At 44.6% G+C, this 20,162-nt stretch overlaps 1 protein-coding gene across 1 annotated transcript in view; it reads left to right on the plus strand.

Moving 5' to 3' along the window:
• The window catches only part of astn2 (astrotactin 2), a gene marked incomplete at its 5' end in the record, with an annotated part of 356,313 nt that overhangs the window by 253,036 nt on the left and 83,115 nt on the right, over positions 1-20,162 (plus strand). The window contains 3 exons of the mRNA XM_080847054.1: positions 15,393-15,517; positions 17,006-17,110; positions 19,473-19,652. Coding sequence (XP_080703180.1) covers positions 15,393-15,517; positions 17,006-17,110; positions 19,473-19,652 — 410 coding nt within the window. The remainder of the gene's footprint in view (positions 1-15,392; positions 15,518-17,005; positions 17,111-19,472; positions 19,653-20,162) is intronic.

Below are 20,162 nucleotides of genomic sequence, written 5' to 3' on the forward strand. Positions count from 1 at the left end.
TAGATAGATCTCCACGTGGTTGGCTTGATTGAAAAGATTTCTGAAGGTTGTTGAATCCACACTTCCCTTCTCCTGTATGCACAAGTGGGGGCAGTGTGAGTGTGAGTGTGAGTGTGAGTGTGTGTGTGTGTGTGTGTGTGTGTGTGTGTGTGTGTGTGTGTATGCACCAGTGGGGTCAGTGTGTATTTATGTGTGTGTGGATGCACCAGAGATAGCAATGTGTGTATGTGTGTGTTTGTGTGCATGTGGATGCACCAGAGGGAGCCGTGTGAGTGTGTGTGTCTGCGTATGTGAATGTGTGTGCGGTGTTTGTGTGTGTGTGTGTGTACGTGTGGGACATGGGGCGTGGGGGTCTCCTTGTTTCAGCCTCCCACATCACACACTTCTTTTAGTGTACTTTAGTGTACTTTTCCACCATAAACGCCTCATGCACCATTCGTCCATTTGTTGCGCAACTTCCTGAAACACTGACTGCTCCCCATTAATGTCTGAAGTCGTCTGCAAAGAACTTTTCACAAAAGCTATTATTGGAGGAAAAGAAAAAAGAACAGAACAAGTGGAAAAAAGCCTTGCAGATTTCCAATTGAAGAGTGCTTCAAGCTTTAAAGGGTTGATATTCCAGTGACCTCTGTTGTTGAGATGGAGTACTACCTCTCCGCCGGGATTTTTCCCTTTTGTCTGGTCCCTGTTGATGCACTGGCTGTGTCCTCTGCCACCCTGTCATGCTGCCTTTCTCCTGTGCCACACTGTGACTCTGCCTTTCTCCTGTGCCACCCTGTGACGCTGCCTTTCTCCTCTGCCACCCTGTCATGCTGCCTTTCTCCTGTGCCACCCTGTCATGCTGCCTTTCTCCTGTGCCACCCTGTGACTCTGCCTTTCTCCTGTTCCACCCTGTGACGCTGCCTTTCTCCTGTTCCACCCTGTGACGCTGCCTGCGTGTGTGTAAGCATCTGGGAGTGTGACATGCAGTCTGGTTCTGGACACACACACACACACAGACACACACACACACACACACACACACACAGAGACACACACACACACACACACACACACACACACACACACACACACACACACACACACACACACACACACACACACACACGAACACACACACTCATGTAAGCATACATATGGTATCTGGTGACTGTGTGGTGGTGGTGCCGGTGGTGATGACAGTGGACCACTTGACTGTCAATGTAATGAAGAGTCAGTCAGCGTGCCAGACGGACGGACGGACACAGACACACTAACCACTGGTCATGTCTCTCCAGCCCAGCAGAGTGAGGGCACTGCCATCTGTCATCGGAGAGAGTGAGAGAGAGGGAGAGAGAGATTGCGTCCGTGTGTGTGTGTTTGTGTGTGCGGGTGCTGACGTGTGCGCGTGTGCATGTGTGTGCATGTGTGTGCGTGTGTGTGTGTGCACGTGTGTGTGCATGTGTGTGTGTGTGTGTGTGTGAGAGAGAGAGAGGGAGACAGAGATGGACATGGAGATGGTAGAAGATGTGATGATGGTAAAGAGGAGGAACAGATAATAGACAAATGCAAAGACAGGAAGAGAACGAGAGAAACACTTCAAAGATGGAGAGAAAAGATGGAAATGGTGAGAGGAGGAGTATGCAGAGAAAGACAGGAGAGATAGATAATAGAGGAACACATAAAGGGAAGGAGGGAGGGATAAATAGAAAGAAGAGAAAGCAAAGTGCAGTGTTCTCTAATGCTCCATCTCTATGGAAATGAGGGACCCTGTGTTCATTCCATGCCGTCCTCCAGGCTCACATTAGATAAATACCGCGCCGACGTCAAAAGAGAGCTCCATTAGTTAGAGACACAACAGACCCACAACTACATAGACAGATAGGTTCACTGTGCTGTGTGGGTGTGAGTCCATAACACTAACCGCTCTTGTGTGTCCGTATGTGTATCTGCGTGTGCAGCAAACATGATTAGATTAGCATGTTTTCCTCTGCACATTATTCTTTCTTATGCTAAACAGCTCCATGTTTTTCTCTCTACAGTGGCTTCATTTGTAATTCAAAAGCCTCAGACATATGGCATGTGCATCTCTTTAACCCGGAATGTGACCCATCGCACCTGCACTAGACTCTTTGTAATACAGTGATAATGGAATTACCCGCGGTATCCTGCTGCGCATTGGTCCATGCAGTCTCTGTTCTCCCGTCGTTCCTCTTCCTTAGGACTCGCTGCGTCTGGATCATCTGTGACATGTGGAACTACTCACACATATTGATGAGCTGGTGTGCAATGCTACTGTATACTCCGCCCCTTGCATATGAATGAATAAGTGTTTGGTGCCACTATGTACTCCACTCACACATATAGATTTGTTGGTGAACAGCACTACTTTCTACTCTGCTCACACATATAGATTAGTTGGTGTGTGTGATATAGAATGTATGGTTCTACCTCCAATCAATGCTGACAGTCTTCTACCTCTACGCAGTGATGAAGAGAATAGCTTCACTTACTTGTTTTCTTTTTTCGTTTTCCAATGCTACTGTGCATCTACAGTGTTGGTGGTGCAGTGTTTAACTACAGATAACACTACAGATACACAATAATATGGGGGGGGGGGGATTTGATTGAAGCTATGTTCTTGTAAATGAAAGACCCAGGATGCCTGTGTAAGTCACTTTGGACAAAAGTGGCCGCTAAAATAGCAGTCTTTTGCCTTTATCGTTATCTTGATATTCTCTTGGCTTTGTACTGCATAGTCATATGTTGCATTGTATTTTACATTCTGACCATGGAAGACCAGGAAGATGGTAAGAAAACTGATTAACATGATTAACACCTCAGACAAAGAATGCAGCCATATAAAAACTATTCAGACAACAGAAGCAGAGGCCATTTAGAAGACCTACGTATTTCAATTCCTCTTGTTTCTAACTGACTTCTTAATGCTACTTTCAGTGTTTCAGAAGTTAGGGACAGGTGGTGGGATCTTCTGGAGTTTGGGGAAAGCACAGGTTGCTTAGTATTCCTGTGGCCGTGAATAACCACTCCGTACTTCGTGATTTAGGGCTTGTTTTCGCCCCTTTTATGACGGTGATTAAATGCTGGGGAGGCAGGGGCTGGCTGTAGAACTACCCCCCCGGGTGAAATTGCAAGTTTATCATTGGCGGCGCCTGGCAGACAGGTCTGTCCCATTACACAGTCACTCAAACAACAGATATTAAAGCCGTTAGACGTATAACCCAGACTCCCCAGGAGACTAATTTCACCTCCCATATGAAACTCACATCTGAACACCTAGGCGAGGTAACGTCAAGGGCATGAGGTGACTGCTGATGAATAGTCATAACTGATTACGCAATATTGGTTGCTGCTAAATTGTGATAACTACTGAACGTTTTTTTTTTTTTTTGAGAGACAATGAGAGAGTTTCGGTGTTTTTTTGCTGCTTAATGGTGATAACTTATAGGAGAACTTTGCCTCTGTCCCCGACCTCCAACAAACAGTCTTCTTTTATCTGAGTTATTAAGGAATCAGAGCTCGGCCAGTACTGACTGTGTGTGCTGTGTGTTCTGTGTCTTCTGTGTGTGGTGTGTGTGTGGGTGTGAGTGTGTGTGTGTGTGTGTGTGGGTGTGGGTGTGTGTTTAGCATTCGACTGGGGCTCTTCAGTGAGCGCTTCAGACAGCGTTTCCTCCCATGGGTTTGCTCGACGGCGGCTCCTCAGCAGCATCCTCCGCCGCTACTCTTTGTGTGTGTGTTTCGTCCACTGAGACACAGTAATTATCCCATTTAGACTCACTTGAGAGAGAGAGAGAGAGAGAGAGAGAGAGAGAGAGAGAGAGAGAGAGAGAGAGAGAGACGGGGACAGGGGGGAGAGAGAGAGGGACATGGGGGGGAGGGAGGCAGAGAGAGAGAGGGACAGGGGAGCGAGAGGGACAGGACGGTTGAGAGAGGAAGGGAGAAAGGGAGAGAGAGAGAGCAGTGTGTACTTAAGAATTGCAATTGCCACTGTTCTTTCTCTCTCTTTCCCATGCACACACACACACACACACACACATAAACACACACACACACACATAATCACACACACACACACACACACACACACACACACACACACACATAAACACACACACACACAAAACAAAACAGGGAGCAAAATATGAACTGCCACTGCTTCCTCTCTGCATGGAGTGGTCTAGACAGTAAGGGGGTTTGTTTGGTCTGTTGTGGCGTTCGTTCATTCCTGGTTAGGCCCAAAGAGCTCCTGCACCTGACTCACTCCTGCAGCACTTCTTCCTCAGTGTGGGCCCAGGCTCCGGCCTCCATCTTCTCCTCCTCCACCTCCCCCACCTCCACCGGGAACAGCCCTGCGCCTCTCGGCAGCAGCTGCATGAGGAGACTGCTGTCCCTGTCAGGTGTGATACTGTTAAGATTAGCAGGCTCACCTCACCAATAACACACACACACACACAGAAACACTCACCTACACACATACACACACACACACACACACACACACACACACACACACACACACACACACACACACACACACACACACACACACACACACACACACACACACACACACACACACACACACACACACACACACACACACAAATATGGATACACACCTTTATCTCTCAGTCCAGAGGCCTTGGTTACATATTGATGATGCAGATCGTTCCCTACTCAGCCAATGGCTATAAACCCGCTCACTGTAAGAAAAACAAAATAATGACGGCGCTTGAGGCCAGAAATGTAATTAGCTGTCTTAGCTATGCAAGGCTGAGATCTGTCTACTTGCGGCTTTTACGAGGGCTAAGTCACGCGGCCGAAGGCGACCTTCGTGCCGTTTCACGGGCAATCCGAAGTGCGATGGCAGAGTAAAGTGGGTGCGAAGAATCCATTCACAGCCTGTCCCCTCCAACCCAACGCAGGGAGGCCTCGCACTGTCACCCTGCCAAAAGCGACTTGTCACAGCCACGGCAGCCATGTTCTGCCTTCTTAACACCAATCAAGCAGCATGCTGCCAAGCTATCGGGCTGCAATATGGGCAAGTCAAGAGACAGACGCTGTTGTGTCGAAGTGGGAATAGCGCTTCTTGAGAATACACACACACACACACACACACACACACACACTCACACACACACACACACACACACACACACACACACACACACACACACACACACACACACACACACACACACACAAACTACATTCATGAGAGCCTGATTGTTGTCTCTCTCATCACAGTGTGATCATTGATGCTCCCTACTGTCGGTGGGGGCCAAAGGCTTTGTTATGCTCAGTCTGCTCACAGCAACCAATTGATCGTCAGTGTTTGAAGAGCCAGAACACCTCCAGTTAGGCACCACACCTTTCCAGAAGGCTGCTCAGATGCTACAGCACTCTGTTGAGTGCTCATTGCTGTGAGGATAGCCAGTATAGTTAGGCACAGGGACGATACTCATACTTCACATACTAGTGTTGACAACAATATGGATACCAGCATTTAGATCCCATATTAGGATACATATTATATACATTAACATACAGCATGCACATTGTACCTGGAGCATTGGGTACCTGATAGAATCACATTGGGAACTTTGGGTACCTGGCAGAATCACTTTGGGTACCTGATAGAATCACATTGGGAACTTTGGGTACCTGGCAGAATCACTTTGGGTACCTGGCAGAATCACATTGGGAACTTTGGGTAACTGTCAGAATCACATTTGGAACTTTGGGAATCTGGCAGAAACATATACATCACAGTGCATCTGTCTTTTGCAACGTCTGCTCACCACCTGGGTGATATGAGACCAGAGCATTGTCGCTTAGTTGAACCTGAGTTGTCTTTCTCTAAGCAGCCAGGGCAGCTTATTTAGCCCAGGGTGTTTTATGTGGGAGGGTATAAATGCTGAAAGTGCCTCGTACTCTACCCTAGCTTACTGGTATAGAACAAGACGGCAAGTCAGTCCCTAACAGACTCTGCACTCCTGGCAATATGGTGTAGATACGCTTTCTAACTAAGTGTGTAAAACCTGTGTCATAGCAACCATTTACAAGACATAAATCAAACTAGTTCATATTGCTAAGGCCTTTTGGAACTTCACAGTACTCACATAGCAGTGTATGGAGTTAATATGGAGGGAGCATTACTTGTATAATATATTACTTATATAAAACTACAATCCATAGTCAAATTAGAACTGCCATCTTTGCTCTGAAGTTTAAATATGTGGCTTAGAAAAAATAATTCAACAAACAGAATCAAAATTTAGGCTTAAAGGATATCTTTATGGATTGTCAAAGTGATCAGAACCTTGTGATTAAAAAAAAAAAAAAACATTTATCACAATTTAGTGTCTCACCATTTCCATCACATAAGCAAAGTTGTTCTTGACAAGAAGGTTGGCAGATGAAGAAGGCTAATTGCGTTTCTGCACTGTGTGAGGAGTGTTGTGACAGAACTCGAGAGTTTGACAGGTCTGAATGCTTAACTTTCACTGTGTTCCAATAGGTGTTAATTATCTTGTAGTCTCCGCTACAGGGTTAAACAAAAAAGGATTTTCCAATTGAATTCTTCTCCTGTCAGGGTGCTGACTGCAGAAAGCAAACACCTTTTTTCAGTATTGAAATGAGACTTTGTTCCAGTAAGGTCACATTTGAGCATTGTATGAGGGAAGTCACAGCTTCTGTGTTGAGCAGGTGTATGTGGTTGTGTGTGTGTGTCATAGACAATGTGTGAGTGTGTGTGGTTGTGTATCTTGTGTTGGCTTGTTGTTCCTTTACTGCAGGAAAGTGGTCACAGTGCATCTGTCTTTTGCAACGTCTGCTCACCACCTGGGTGATATGAGACCAGAGCATTGTCGCTTAGTTGAACCTGAGTTGTCTTTCTCTAAGCAGCCAGGGCAGCTTATTTAGCCCAGGGTGTTTTATGTGGGAGGGTATAAATGCTGAAAGTGCCTCGTACTCTACCCTAGCTTACTGGTATAGAACAAGACGGCAAGTCAGTCCCTAACAGACTCTGCACTCCTGGCAATATGGTGTAGATACGCTTTCTAACTAAGTGTGTAAAACCTGTGTCATAGCAACCATTTACAAGACATAAATCAAACTAGTTCATATTGCTAAGGCCTTTTGGAACTTCACAGTACTCACATTGCAGTGTATGGAGTTAATATGGAGGGAGCATTACTTGTATAATATATTACTTATATAAAACTACAATCCATAGTCAAATTAGAACTGCCATCTTTGCTCTGAAGTTTAAATATGTGGCTTAGAAAAAATAATTCAACAAACAGAATCAAAATTTAGGCTTAAAGGATATCTTTATGGATTGTCAAAGTGATCAGAACCTTGTGATTAAAAAAAAAAAAAAACATTTATCACAATTTAGTGTCTCACCATTTCCATCACATAAGCAAAGTTGTTCTTGACAAGAAGGTTGGCAGATGAAGAAGGCTAATTGCGTTTCTGCACTGTGTGAGGAGTGTTGTGACAGAACTCGAGAGTTTGACAGGTCTGAATGCTTAACTTTCACTGTGTTCCAATAGGTGTTAATTATCTTGTAGTCTCCGCTACAGGGTTAAACAAAAAAGGATTTTCCAATTGAATTCTTCTCCTGTCAGGGTGCTGACTGCAGAAAGCAAACACCTTTTTTCAGTATTGAAATGAGACTTTGTTCCAGTAAGGTCACATTTGAGCATTGTATGAGGGAAGTCACAGCTTCTGTGTTGAGCAGGTGTATGTGGTTGTGTGTGTGTGTCATAGACAATGTGTGAGTGTGTGTGGTTGTGTATCTTGTGTTGGCTTGTTGTTCCTTTACTGCAGGAAAGTGGTCATATCATCAGGCCCTTTATCAGGAAAATGTGTTTATACTATGAAGACAGGATTTGTGTGTGTGTGTGTGTGTGTGTGTGTGTGTGTGTGTGTGTGTGTGTGTGTGTGTGTTAGTTACAGAGAATTTATGTTTTTGAATATGTATGTGTTTGTATGTCTATTTAATTTAGAGAGAATGACAGACAGTTTGAATCAGAAAGGGAGAATGTGTTTGTGTGTGTCTGTCTGTCTGTGTTCCTATTCTGTTAAAAAAAAAAACAGAAACAGAAAAAAAGATAGGGTCAGTATCCTAAACATCACAGACACATCAGCTTAAAACAATGTCTCCAGGACATAGCTTTCTCTGCCAGTCTCAGTGCTGGAATACCAACCCAATACACGCTTGTGTACTGTGTGTCTTTCACTCCACTGTACATACTGCTTCACAGACAGCCTGCACCCTCTGGTGGTAGGAAAGTGCACTGCATTGCCACTTAGAATCCATTCTGAGGTCTTAATTTTGTTTTGTTTTCAGATAAGTCAGGCAACACTTAATCAGCCCTACATAGATGAGTGTATATGTCCTTCTGCTGGTCAGTGTAACCTAAAGCCTGTTTTTGCATCAGTCACTCTACAATGGCTATACAAATGTACACATGTATGTATGTAATGCAGATAAACAAGCTTACCTCTGTATACACAGGAACAAACCCATACAGAGAAACAAAAACGCACACACCCAACGCACACACACACACACAACACACACACACACACACACACACACACACACACACACACACACACACACACACACACACACACACACACACACACACACACACACACAGGCTTGCTTGTCTTGTCTCTCGTTTTGTTTAATGTATTTGGGCCAACCTATTTTTACACCTTTAAGTGATAATACAAAATGTGCCTGTGGCCTTTTAAGAAGTTTTCAAGAACAACAGTCATCCTTTCATGTGTAAATTGTGTGTTTGTGTGTGTCTGTGCGTGTGTGTGCGTGTGTCTGTGTCACAATGTGTGTGTGTGTGTGTGTGTGTGTGTGTGTGGGTTTGTTTGTTTTCTCTTGGTATGTGTTTTGTAATTATTGTCCTGCTGTCTGTTTGATTGCATTGCCGTTAGACCAGTGTGCCAGAGCTAATGATCATAGTGTACTTCTGATGCACTATTATGTTCCCCAAGCACACTGCAAGTCATCAGGCCACTGCCAGATCACTGTTCTACTCTACACAAACAACAGCCCAGGTCCAGCCAACAGAGGAAGAGAAGAGAGAGGTAGAGAGAGAGGTGATGTGGAGAGTGAAGAGAGGAGTGAAGGAGAGAAGAGAGTGAGGATGGAGAGAAAAAAGAAAGAGGACAGAGAGAGAGAAAGAAAGAAAGAGAGAGAGGAAAGATAGAGAGAGGAGAGATAGAGAGAAGGGAGAGAGATGAAGAAGAGGGAGAGCTGGCCGATGGGACTTCCAGAGTGGATTTAATTGGGAGATACTGTGCTCTCCTTTAATCCCCCACCTGTGTGGGAAATCAATTGGAATAGAACGATGAGAGAGAGAAAGACAGATAGAGAGAGAGACTGTGAGAGAGAGATAGAGGGGGAGAGAGATAGAGAATGTGAGGAAGAGAGACAGAGAGAGAGAGAGACTGTGATAAAATGAGAGACAAAAGAGAGAGAGAGAGAATGTGAGAAAGAGAAAGAGAGACTGAGAAATAGAGAGGGAGACTGTTAGAAAGAGAGAACGAGAGAGTGAGAAAGAAAGAGAGATAAAGCAAGAGTGAGAAATGAAGACTGTTTTTGTTTTTCTTTAATGGTACACCTTGCTTCGGCAACACTGTACAGCCGCCATGACAGTAACGCTAATGTGATTTGAATTTGACTGAGAAAGATTAAACACAGAAATTAGATAAACAAATGAGAGAGAGCTAGTAAGCTGGGTTTCCATCCAACTTTTTTCCAACTAATTGCGAATGTTGACCATTGAAATGTGAAATCTTAGGTGTAAATGTGCAATTAATCTTAATAATTGAAATGAAGAAATTAATTTGCTTGGGGGGGGGGGGGGGGATCTTTGCACAGGGTATTATGCGACTAAGGTAGATGGAAACGGGTTTCTTCACGTCGAATCACATTTGTTGAGATTGTATTACGTGTTTCTGTTAAAGTTCTGTTAAACCTCAAGTTTTGAACCCACAGCTGTTCAGAACTTCTCCCTTGATTAGGAGAGTGGTTTTAATTCACATAACACTACGTGTGGAAATGTGCGCACTTGCATTTCTTTTAGCCAAATTTGCATAAATGCACTTAAAATTTGCGAATGAGTTGGATGGCAAACTAGCTATTGAGGGAGGAAGGGAAATGGGGGAGAGAGAGAGACAAAAGGAGGGAGGGAGGGAGGGAGGGAAGTGAGAGAGAAGGACAGAGAGAGAAAGAGAGAGAGAGAAGGAGGGCATTAGAGCAAAGAAGACAAGAGGGGAATCTCAGTCAGACACGCTGAGGCAGCAACTGGTCTCTCTCTCTGACTTCCATCTCTCCCTCTGTCTCCATCTCTTACTTCCATCTCTCCCTCTGTCTCTCTGACTTCCATCTCTCCTTCTGTCGCTCTCTGACTTCCATCTCTCCCTCTCTCTGACTTCCATCTATCCCTCTGTCTCTCTTTGACTTTCATCTCTCCCTCTGTCTCTCTCTGACTTCCATCTCTACTTATCTCTCCTTCTGTCTCTCTCTGACTTCCATCTCTCCCTCTGTCTCTCTCTGACTTCCATCTCTCCCTCTCTCTGACTTCCATCAACCCTTCTGTCTCTCTTTGACTTTCATCTCTCCCTCTGTCTCTCTCTTTGACTTTCATCTCTCCCTCTGTCTCTCTCTCTGACTTCCATCTCTCCCTCTGTCTATCTCTCTGACTTCCATCTCTCCCTCTGTCTCTCCCTCTCTCTGACTTCCACCTCTCCATCTATCTCTCTCTGACTTCCACTTCTCCCTCTGACTCTCCCTCTCTCTGACTTCCATCTCTCCCTCTCTCTCTCTGACTTCCATCTCTCCCTCTGTCTCTCTTTCAATGTGACATGATACACACATACATGGAGACACACAAAACCCACATGCAGATGCACACACATATACAAGCACGCACACACACTCAAACTCTCATGTACGCTCAAACACACACACACAAATACACTTGTACTCAAACTCTCCCCCCCCCCCCTCTCCCCCTCTCTCTCTCTCTCTCTCTCTCTCTCTCTCTCTCACACACACACACACACACACACACAAACACACACACACATCCACACAGTCCCTCACTCTCTCTCTCTCTCTCTCTCTCTCTCTCTCTCTCTCTCTCTCTCTCTCTCTCTCTCTCTCTCTCTCTCTCTCTCTCTCTCTGTCACTCACTGGTCCCTTGCCTGCTGTGGCCTCTCCAGTGCTGTTTTCGGTGTTTGCTGAGGAGTCCAGATAATGCCGGCTGTGCCGAACCAAGCACGCAGCTCGGCAAACACCTGGAAGGTCAGGTTGTACGAAAAAGTGAACCGATGCACTACACTCCTTCTTTCTGTCTTTCTTTTTCTTTCTTACTTTCTTTTTATTCTTTGGTACTGTTCTGAGTTGTGTGAGGCAAAGGTGTTGTTCTGATCAGGATCATCAGTGATTCTCCTTTAATGTATTCATCAATCAATCACTTAGTTATGTAGAGTGATTATGGCAAAGGTTTACAATTTCACAGTGAGTAGGACCAGAAGCAACTAAAAACTCCTAAGAAATATTCCCTGATTATCTTTCCTCTCTAACCATTATCCATCTTTTCATCTGTCCATCTCTGTTGAAGTAGAGAAAGGGCTGCACATATTTCAGAAGCCTTTTATAGCTTTCCATTACTTGAAGGGATGGCAAATGGCATGTCATTTGTGCCGTAACATGGTTATTACACCGGTAAAGCATACCTCAGCCATATACACAGTCAAGCTATTTCCACATGGAAAATTGAACAAAGCAGCCTCCCTGAACAATGCCGTTTACTGCAGGTAGGGAGCCAGTCTGGCATCACAAGGAGATGGTGGTCAATTGAAAAGCTCTAAAGCATCGTACTTTGTCTCTCTTCTGAAGATGAGCACGCCATGAACATTTAAATCCTCCCATTAACTGGACAGGCCGTGATGGCTACTCGGAAAATCTCAGAAAAACAAAAAAAACACACATACACACACACACACACACACACACACACACACACACACACACACACACACACACACACAAAGGCTCAACCACACACAGTTGCAACACAAACACAGACAGACACACACACACACACACACACACTGAAGATCCAAACATAAATGCACACACAGAGACACTAATGAATAAATAAACACATTGATGAACGTCCAAGCGTCATGGTGGGTTTAGTGCATTCTCTTCCTCCAGAGAAACTAAATAAATAAATGACAGACTGCTGAAGGTGGCAAGGACAAACTCCTGTTTGAGTGAGTAATCCATGCTGTAAACCTTCGTAGGGGAGACCACTGCCTTTGCAGCTTTTCAGCTGGGCTACAGCCTCGCTGATCTAATTTACTAATCGATACATTTCTGTGAGCACAACCAAGTAATCTTTTTACAGTGTCACACACACACACACACACACCACCCTTCACCGTTTCACCGTCCTTGAGGTTTTCTCCGCTCCATGGCTCTATAGTAGCCTGTGATTGCCAATAACGGTGTGTGTGTGTGTGTGTGTGTGTGTGTGTGTGTGTGTGTGTGTGTGTGTATGAGGTTGGCACTCTCCTCTAAGCTATTGGAAACTTGCGGGGGAAGAGAGAGAGAGGGGGGTGGTGAGGGGGAATCAACCAATGGAACAAGTGGAGAGAGAGAGAAAAGAAGGAACAGAGAGAGGAGGAGGAGGAGAAGGAGAAAATGAACCACTTGCACTATTTAATGAAGAGACCAAGAGAGATGAAGAGAGAGAGAGAGAGAGAGAGAGAGGGAGAGATAGATAGAGAGAACAGGACAGAAAGAGAAGGAGCAAGAGAGAAGGAGAAGGAGAGATATGAAGCGCTGGGACTGTTTCTCCCAATAGGGATGCGACACCTGTCTCAGTGGTTGGGCACGACTGCAATGAGCACACACACACACACACACACACACACACACACACACACACACACACACACACACACACACACACAATATGCTCTCACATGTGGCGTTCCCTGCTGGCTTTGTTTTGTCTTTGTCAGGGATCACAGAGTGTGAAGTGCACAGGAGCTGAAGGACTCGCCTGAGAAACACTGGCGGCTGCAGCTGTTGTGTGTGTTGGAGAGTGCAGTGGGGCGAGCCCAGAGTGTGTGTGGAGGAGATGGGACCGGGGGGGGTTCACACACACACTCCGAGGAGTCCTTCAGGGGAAAGTTAGCATGGCTGTCCTTAAAGAGGTGACACGCTGTTCACATTAAACTCGCGTTACTAATGCATACTTACAGATTAGCGTTCATCTACCTGAATGCTTGGCCTAGCCAGTAACATTGATTGCTAGTTAGTGTCTTTGAATAAAAATGAAAAAAAGAAAATATCCACCAAATGAATGAAGTTGGAGTTATCTTAGAGTAACTGGCTTTGTAACAGATTTGGCACTGGCCAGGCTCTCAAGTGATGTAGGAATATGCAGGCATAGTCACTTAGCCCTAACCCTTGACATGTGAAACCCCACATGTGACCCTTAACTCTTGACCTGTGACCTCACTCAACCCTACCTGTGACCTCACTCAAAGCCCCACCTGACCTTAACCCCTCACCCACTCATACACACAAACCCCATGTGGCCATAACCCGACCTTTAATCCTCAGTCTGAGACATGTCCGTTATTCTGTATTCTTGAGCAACACCTGTTTGTGGACGATAACCGTGTTGAAAAGAGCGTTTTTTTCGTCTTCCTCCTCTTTACTTTTCTTGTCTTCTCTCCGTTCCTTTCTCCTTCTCTCCCTCTGTTTCTAAAAGACACGGCAACAAACACACACTGGCCCTGTGTGACTCACTCCTCACTGCTCTTCTCTTCCCACTGAAATCAATTGGAGATTTGATGGGGCAACTTTGAAGGGAACCATTTATAAATCCTCCACTCCTCCACATTTGTGTCGTGTCATCCCCCCCACCTCTCTCTCCCTCTCTTTTCCTTTCTTGCCCTCTTTCTTGCTCCCTCTCCTTCCTTTGTTGTCTTTTCCAGTCCCTCTATATTATCCCTCTCTCTCTCTCTCTCTCTCCTTCATCTTGTTTTTTTATTATTCTCTCTGCAGTTCTCCCTCCGTTTTTCCCTTGTCTCTCTGTCCACCTTTAATGAGGGGAGAGGTATGTGTGGAACTGTTAAAGTGTGAGTGTGTGTGTGTGTGTGTGTGTGTGTGTGTGTGTGTGTGTGTGTGTGTGTGTGTGTGTGTGTGGGTGTCATTTGATGAGGGGAGAGGTGAGAGGAAGTGGGATTGCTCAACTGGTCATCATTCCAACGGAAGAGAGGACCCTCTCTCAGTAATGTCACAGTCTAGGCACACACAGACATGCACATGCACTCTCATTCACTCATGTTTACACACACACACACACACACACACACACACACACACACACACACACACACACACACACACACACACCTGAAATGTCTGTCTGCATAGCTTATGCACACAATCAATGCCAGTTTGGTGTGTTTGTTTGTTTGTGTGTTTAATAACATGGATCAAATCCGATCCACGCAGGAATAGTCTCCCTTTGGGTGCTTTCCAGCCTTCCGGGCTTCCATACAGCTTGGCATTCATGCCTGACATTCAGAGGTGTGTGACTGCTGTTTCTGTCGCAGGCGTTCGTTATCTCAGAGTGATTTCTCTGGCGTGGTCTTTTGTTCTACACGGCGCACATTTTGATTGCACAATGACTACCTTTTCACCCGAAGAAACTGAAAGAGACTGAAAATGACACCTTCAATTACATTTTGAAAGCACTCTTCTGTATGCGACTGATGGAAAGCAGAAAAAAAGTATCAATTTGTCTTTTCAAAGGCATGTTGGTTGGTTCAGTTTTGGGTAAGTTTTGCTGTTTTCTGATTTGAAACCATTTGCTGAAGTGCTCATTAAAAGATTCAGTCCAACTTTAAACACAACATATTTCTTTACAACATGTTTGATCTTTAAGTCCACCCAAAATTGGTCGCCAGCTAGGCAGAGCTGATTTCAAATTTCTATTTTTCTATTTCTATTTCCCTACACTCCTGCTACAATATAAATAGGCACCGAGCATCACAGTGGCATGCATTTCTCCTGATCACCTAAGCCTTGATGTACATACAGAAAAAATGACAATGAACATATGAATGCATTAATGAATGAATGAATGAAACTAAAAAAAATGAAACAATAAAAGGGCTGAATGACAACTTGAATCCCACCAGCACTATGTATGACAGCTTCATTAGCAGATCTGAGAGCAGCTGCGCTACATTTATCGTTTGTTTTATTGGTCGTTTGTTTTGTTTTAATGTTTTATGTTTGTTGCTGTTGTTTACTGTTGCAGGGACAACAACTTCATCAAGGACTTTCCCCAGCTGGCTGACGGGCTAATGGTTATTCCACTGCCTGTGGAGGAGCAGTGCAGAGGAGTGCTGTCAGAACCACTGCCAAACCTGCAGCTGCTCACAGGTGTGTTTGTGTGTCTGTGTGTGTGTGTGTGTGTGTGTGTGTGTGTGTGTGTGTAGTGGGTGGAGAGTATTTTTGTTTATTCCTGTGTGTGTGTGTGTGCGTGTGTGTGTATGTGTGTGCGTGCCTGCGTGCGCGCGTGCATGCGTGCGTGTGTGCGTGTGTACGTGCGTGCGTGTGTCTGTGTGTGTGCGTGTGCGTGTGTGTTTGTGTGTGTGTGTGAGTGCATTTGTGTGTGTGCTTGTGTGTATCTTTGTGTTTGACTGTGAGTGATAGTATTCCCACTGCAACCCCCAACAGCTGGGCTTGGTATTCACAACACAACAAAGGAAATGCAGAAATCCATTCTACATGTCAGTGCATTATGGCACACTGCACAGAGATGGTGCCACACATGAAGGAAGCATCTGCATATATTAAGTGCAGTTTCATTTACTTCTTCATTCATTTAACTCTGAATAAACTGGCAATCCCCATGGTCTCTCTTGCTCTCTCTCTCTCTCACACACACACACACACACACACACACACACACACACATATGCGTGACGCACACACACTCCATTGACTTCGGGCATCAGTACTCATGTTGATCCAGTGAGCTGTAGAATTATCTTTGACATCTCAGCACGTCACAAAGCTCCATCAGCCTCTCAGGCAGCCACACACACATAAACACCCACACACACACACACACACACACACACATAAACACTCTTACACACACACACACACACACACACACACACACACACACACACACACACACACACACACACACACACACACACACACACACACACACACACACACACACACACACACACACACACACACACACACACACTCACACACACACACACACACTCACACTCATTCACTCACTCACTCACTCACTCATTGCTTGGTCCCTTAAAGAGACAGAAGTAGAGGGAGTATCCGGACAGGAAGAGTGGGATGGACACTTACCAGACAGTTTGTTGTAAACCCGCACCCTAATATGTGACGCTAATCTGCCCATTAACCGAGCAGGCTGCCAATATTTGTACCCCAGTGCTTCTTTGGCAGGCCGTCCGCCCCACTTCCTCCCAGGGGATCTGAGTGCCAGACTCTGTCCAGTCATTTCCCGTTGAGTGCATCACTCACCGGACCACTCCCAGGTCTCGTTGGCCGCTCGCAGACTCCTAATGGCTTGTTTGTCTTAGTGCCCTTTCAAACGTCCGTAACGACGTCTCGCCTCAGATGTCTGCCCCCTGTGTTAAAGTGCCCCAATCAAATTTTGAGCCATCACTTCTCTCCACGCACTTCAAAGCGGGAGCAGACATCCTCTATCAAACGCAAAGGGAGGAGAGTGGATGCTACAAAGACAGGGACACAGAGAGCTGCCTCTCCTAATGAAATGCTCTGCTTATTAATTAATATTGAAATTAACCTGGTGATGAACTTGTTTGTGTGTGTGTGTGTGTGTGTGTGTGTGTGTGTGTGTTGCAGGCGATGCTCAGTTCAATGAGGCGATGGGCTACCCTATGGTCCAACAGTGGAGAGTGCGCAGTAATCTCTACAAAGTCAAGCTCAGCGCCATCACTCTGGCCACAGGTATTCTGGGAGGTCAAGGTCACATACGCACACACGCACGCACGCACGCACGCACACACACACACACACACACACACACACACACACACACACACACACACACACACACACACACACACACACACACACACACACACACACACACACCTAAGCCTAAACAGAACCACAAACACAAGCATATACTCAAGCACATGTCAAACTTATACAGTGCACTCCATGTAACCACAATGATCACCTTAGTCATAGTTCATAACGGATCATTTGTACCTACAGCTGCGGAAAATATTAAGAGACCACTTCAAAATTTTCAGTTTCTCTGGTTTTACTATTTATTGGTATTTGGTAAAGTAAAACAAACATTTTTGTTGTATTCTTTAACCTACTGACAACATTCCAACATATCTAAATTGACATTTAGATAATTTATTTGCAGAAAAATAACAATTGGTCAAAATAGCAAAACAAACAAATTGATCATTTTAAAGTGGTCTTTAATTTTTTTTCCCGGTTTTTTCTCAGTCCCGCTCAGCCGTATTGGCACCCCTAGTGAATATGAGCAAACAGGGTATGAAAAAATATGTCTGTGCTGTTTATCCTCTTGGTGTTTCACTCAAAATATTCACAAAAATCTTACCTTTACATTGAAGTTAAATTATTGTAAGAGAAAACAACGGTTGAGATTAAATGAATATTTTTTACAAAAACATGTGTACCACTATTATTGGCACCCCTAGAAAAATCTTATAATTGAAATCTGACTGAAGTATATTTCCAGTCATGTTTTATATTTTTAAGTTCACCTGTTTAATTATGAACTCTTAAGAGGTTAACCATGACTTCCTGTTCCACTGATGTACAAATATGAGATGACACAGGCCAAATCCCATTAGTCATTCATCACAATGGGAAAGACCCAAGAACACAGTGACGATGTGCCATAAAAAGTTGTTGAGCTGCACAAATCAAGAAATGGACACAAGAAAATCTCGTACCAGTTGAAAATACCCATTTCCCCTATCATGGAAATAATAAAGAAGTTTAAAGCGTCAGGTGATGTTGAGAATCAGCCTGAAAGACGACGTGTGTGTACATTGACCCCACGCACCGTGAGGAGGATGGTTCAACTGGCAAAATAATCTCCAAGGATCACAGCTGGAGAATTGCAGACATTAGTTGAGTCTTGGAGTTAGAAAGTCTCCTAAACTACCATCAGACGCCACCTACATCACCACAGGTTGTTTTGAAGGGTTGCCAGAAAAAAGCCTCTGCTGTCAATCAACAACAAACTAGAGTGCCTACAGTTTGCCAAATGGAAGTCAGACTTTCAATGGGACTGAGTTAAATGGTCAGATGAGACCAAAATAAAGCTCTTTGGCAAAAACAACAAAGGTGGGTTTGGCGTAGACAGAAAGATAGCCATACAGAAAAGCACCCCATACCTACTGTGAAGTATGGTGGCCGATCTTTGATGTTGTGGGGCTTCTTCCAAAGGCCCTGGACATCTTGTTAGGATACATGGTATCATGGACTTGATCAAATACCAGCAGATATTAAATGAAAACCTAACAGCCCCCTCTATTAAGCTTAAAATGGGCCATGGTTGGACCTTCCAGCAGGACAATGATCCGAAGCATACCTCAAAATCAACACAAAAATGGTTCACCGGCCGCAGAACAAAGGTTTTGCCATGGCCATCACAGTCCCCCGACCTAAACCCCAAAGAAAATCTGTGGGATGAGCTGAAGCCGGGTCTACAAGCGTTGACCTCAGAATCTGAAGGCTCTGGAGAGATACTGTATGTAAGAGTGGTGTCAGATCCCGTGCCATGTGTTCACCAACCTTATCAGGCATTATAGGAGAAGACTCAGAGCTGTTATCTTGGCAAAGGGAGGCTGCACAAAACATTTAACTAAGGGGTGCCAATACCTGTGCAGATGTTTTGAAGAATAATATTTATTTAATGTAAAAAAAAACTTTTTCTCTCAATTATAAGATTTTTCTAGGGGTGCCAATAATAGTGGTACACATGTTTTTGTAAAAAATATTCATTTAATCTCAACCGTTGTTTTCTCTTACAATAATTTAACTTCAATGTAAAGGTAAGATTTTTATGAATATTTTGAGTGGAAGACCAAGAGGATAAACAGCAAAGACATATTTTTTCATAGCCTGTTTGCTCATATTCACTAGGGTGCCAATACTGCTGAGCGGGACTGTATGTGTCAAAAATACTTCAGTTACTTTTGGACTTGCTGTCCGCTTGGGATAAGGGGAAAAAGTACCTTGGCACTGTATTGTTGCACATCTTTTAAAAACGTCACGACCCTGAATCTTTCCTGCTTCTTGTGGCCCCGTGGTGTAGGGTTCTCTAAGGTGCTGAAGGGGCTGACGGGCGACAGCACACGGGAGGAGATGCTGGCCTTTATCCAGCAGTATGGCACACACTACGTCTCTGAGGCCCTCTACGGCTCCGAGCTGGCCTGCAACATCTACTTCCCAAGCAAGAAGGCCCAGCAGCAACTTTGGCTACAGTACCAGAAAGGTGAGCAGAGGGAAGGAGGGAGACATACACACATACAGTAACATGATGAGTGACAGATAGAAAAAAAAAGAAAGACAGACAAAGATTTTACTCCTGGGGGTTGGGGGGGGGGGGGCTATATTCTAAACAGTGGTGTTTGTCCCACCCAGTATTCTAAACAGTGGTGTTCGTCCCACCCAGTATTCAAATTTGGTTCTCATCTAACGTACTGACCAAAGGAATAAAGCATTTTATTTGACTAATTCAGTTGCATATGCATAAACGTCTCTGTTGTTATAACATATAACTTGTATTACCGAGAGCAAGCAGTTTTGTGGTGATAGTGACATCAGTATTTTATCAGTAGTTTATCCCTTGCAACACGTTTTATTGATTCTACGGGTGGCACAGGTTATTTCTCAGGCTGATGCAGACTAGTCTACTCGACACGTGCAAGAGCATACGTTAAATTAGCGTGCTTATATATTTTTTTATTTACTTAATTCATGTGGAACAAGGAGTAATCTCAGC

The sequence above is a fragment of the Sprattus sprattus genome (genome assembly GCF_963457725.1).
Source record: "Sprattus sprattus genome assembly, chromosome: 11".
Taxonomy (NCBI): domain Eukaryota; kingdom Metazoa; phylum Chordata; class Actinopteri; order Clupeiformes; family Clupeidae; genus Sprattus; species Sprattus sprattus.